The following is a 2,916-nucleotide window of genomic DNA, read 5'->3' as shown; positions in this document are numbered from 1 at the left end:
AAAATAATAATTTCCTTTTCCAGGATTGTATTTTTATCCATATGATTTTGACTCATTTGAATTTAATATCATTTTCTTTCCTTTCCTTTTTTCTCTTTTCCCTGTTTATGATTTTAATTTCTTTTCTTTTCTTTTTTCTTTTTTTTAACCCTCTTAATTCCTGGTTAGCTCCGTAAGTGGATGCATGTCTTCTTGAGGCTTTTCATTTACATAGCCATCATGCTCTCCGGTTTATTTAATTTCTTTTGCCCTTTGGTATGATCATCCTGCAGACTGATCAGCACTGTTCGCTTACCCTATCTATTTGTGATTGTTGTTGCTATGTTTAATGACAATCCGATTATTCTCCCAAAGAACACTCCCCCCGGTTTAAATTAATTCATTCGACCTATGAAAAAGACTAATTAGAATTGATATTCATATTTATTGATTTATTTCATTTTTGTTTTATTACTGTCATCGCCCGTGCAAGGGTCTGCAGCAGATCTCTAGCGAAACCATCTGACCTGGTACCTCGCATATTCCACTCGGACGGTTCTATATCAATTCCTCAGCATCCTCAGCACTCTACTGCCATCATTCCGACTGTTTCAGATTGTCTCTCTTCTGCTCCCCTGGATCTCACTGCATCAATTTGACTTGCATATGCGAGGCATTTTTTTATTTTTATTTTTCTTCGTACCGTCTGATCTCATCCATTTCCGCCCTATAACATTATTTCCATACTAGGCAATATACGAACCTGCATCACAGCCCACCACCATCCCCACACGCCCCCATACCACACCGTCTTCTGTTTCTGACAGGCACCTGAGTCGTTGTATCATGGCTAGAGGATCTGCCCCAGGAACCGAAACTATATCTTCTCCCCACTCGCCTATCCATCTGTCAACAGTCCTCAACTCTTCACGCACTTCCTCAAGAGCAATGACTTCTACCACCTCCACTTCTCGAACACAGAACAAGGCTTCGTCTAGGAAGACTACCACCACAATGCGCCGGACCAACACTCAAACAGAGATCCCTCTCCCAATCACCTATACCCCCACCACCCATCGCATCAGTAAAGCGAAGAAGGGTAAACGTGTACACGCCTGCGAGTTCCCAGGATGCAACAAAGTCCGTCCACTCCTACATCCAAACGATTGAACTCCACTAACCTCCGCCTAGGTCTTCACCAGAGCGGAACATAGACGGCGACATGAACTCAACCACAACCCTGAGGCAGTGTTCCGTTGCACCCACCCGGGATGCAAAAAGGCGTTTCACCGTCCTGACTTACTGGCGCGCCACGTAGAAAGACAGTGAGTCTGACTTGGTCTTGAGTCTCGGTCGAGTACCGGCTAATGAATGATGTTCCAGCGAAATTGAGACTCAGATGAACAATGCGCAATGGGGACGACAGAGTCACATCCCAATGGTATCTGAATCTCATTACTTGCCCAAGGCCGCACCCGTTGATCCCAGTGCGGGCCACTTTCTTGCTGCAACTCAACCAACAACTTCTATGTCAATTGGATCCCTCGTGGCACCACCTATTCATCCAGACCTAGCAAACGACACTGGTCTCATGTGGATAGGGATGAACATGCCGTCGGAGCACCAAACACACCTCTATCCCCCGCACCACATTCATGAATCCATCGAGGACAGCCAATTTTATTCGAGCCCTGAGGCTTGCCCTTCTCCTTCTTCAGACGGTGCAACATTATCTATCCCGTCTCACCCCCGGTCATCAGTCGCTTCGACGCCTACAGCTGTTTGCGACCAATACCCAGAACCCATCATCGACGGCGAGTTATCATCCTCACCAATGCCTATGCATGCAAGCCTGCGGTGCTGGGACCAATCAGAAGGGCCACTGGCTACACCAAGCTATGCGCCTGTCCCTTTGAACGATGTAAGCCAACCCCAGCCTACAGCCAACAATAGAAAGCTGACTAGTGAACAGCCTTTTCACTGCCAATACCCGTCGCCAACCTGGCCAGCAGCACACCATTTCACCTATGACGAGCCCGCGCTTCCATCTGGGACACAGTTCCCGCCTGCAGTATCCTGGAAGTCATTCACGATTTGAGGCCAATGCAGAACTTATGATGACCATAAACCAATCGCACACGCTACCATTGAGACATTTTGACGCAAGCCGCCCAATCTTGATTCTACTGTACGATTTTGCCTGCCACTCACTGCCGAGTACATTATACCACCGACAAGCGAGAGGCATTCTTGGAGGAAACTCGCTCGATGAAAGGGACTACCGGAACGGATTGCACGTCATTTCTCCTGCTGTACCACCAGAAAAAACGATTCCCGAGAAACGATCACGGTTACACAAGCCGTTATCACTCAGGACGACTTCCAGGCTGAACTCAGATGGAACCCCACGAGATCTAGTATTCCCGGGATTCTAAAAATGGATCCGAGGACATGACTCGGAAGTTTCAATTCCACCCGCGACCTGCTACTGTGTTACAGAACCACCACGATTTCTTTTCTTCTTCTGTGCCATCCCTGATGGCCTTCATAGAGCGGCGCATCCTTGGAAAAAATAAACGGGTTCTTTTTTTTTTGGAGGGGGTAGAGGAACGTATTTCCTTTGTCGCGGCCGGAATTTCCTTTGTTCTCCATTTCTTTTTTTTCTTTCCTATGTGCTGGAAATCTCCTTATCTTATGAATTGATGTATTTCTATACCCCAGGCTGATTGGCATATATATATATTGCTGTTCTGCCTTTTTCTTTCAAACCAAATATAACTAGACTTTTGGTTCACTTTGAAATCTATGTCCTCTTCTACTAGATCATGATTACTATCTAAACATCCTGCATCTTCCATACAGTGTGTCACTATAGTAAAATCTCACCTCTACCTCTACCCCCCCAGTATATACGGTGTAACAGTAACACCCAAATAC

General features: G+C 46.1%; 1 protein-coding gene across 1 annotated transcript; it reads left to right on the top strand.

The window, feature by feature from the left end:
- Positions 1-825: 825 nt before the first annotated feature.
- On the top strand, positions 826-2,077 carry ABOM_011482 (putative C2H2 finger domain protein; the record flags this gene model as incomplete). The annotated part of the gene is made up of 3 exons (XM_022538610.1): positions 826-1,119; positions 1,171-1,304; positions 1,363-2,077. The coding sequence occupies 3 exons, from the start codon at positions 826-828 to the stop codon at positions 2,075-2,077; spliced, it is 1,143 nt and encodes a 380-aa protein (XP_022383664.1).
- Positions 2,078-2,916: the final 839 nt, after the last annotated feature.

This window comes from Aspergillus bombycis (assembly GCF_001792695.1).
Source record: "Aspergillus bombycis strain NRRL26010 chromosome Unknown contig00168, whole genome shotgun sequence".
Classification (NCBI taxonomy): Eukaryota; Fungi; Ascomycota; class Eurotiomycetes; order Eurotiales; family Aspergillaceae; genus Aspergillus; species Aspergillus bombycis.
Note: the sequence above shows the minus strand (reverse complement) of the source record. Positions and strands in the feature narration are given on the sequence as shown.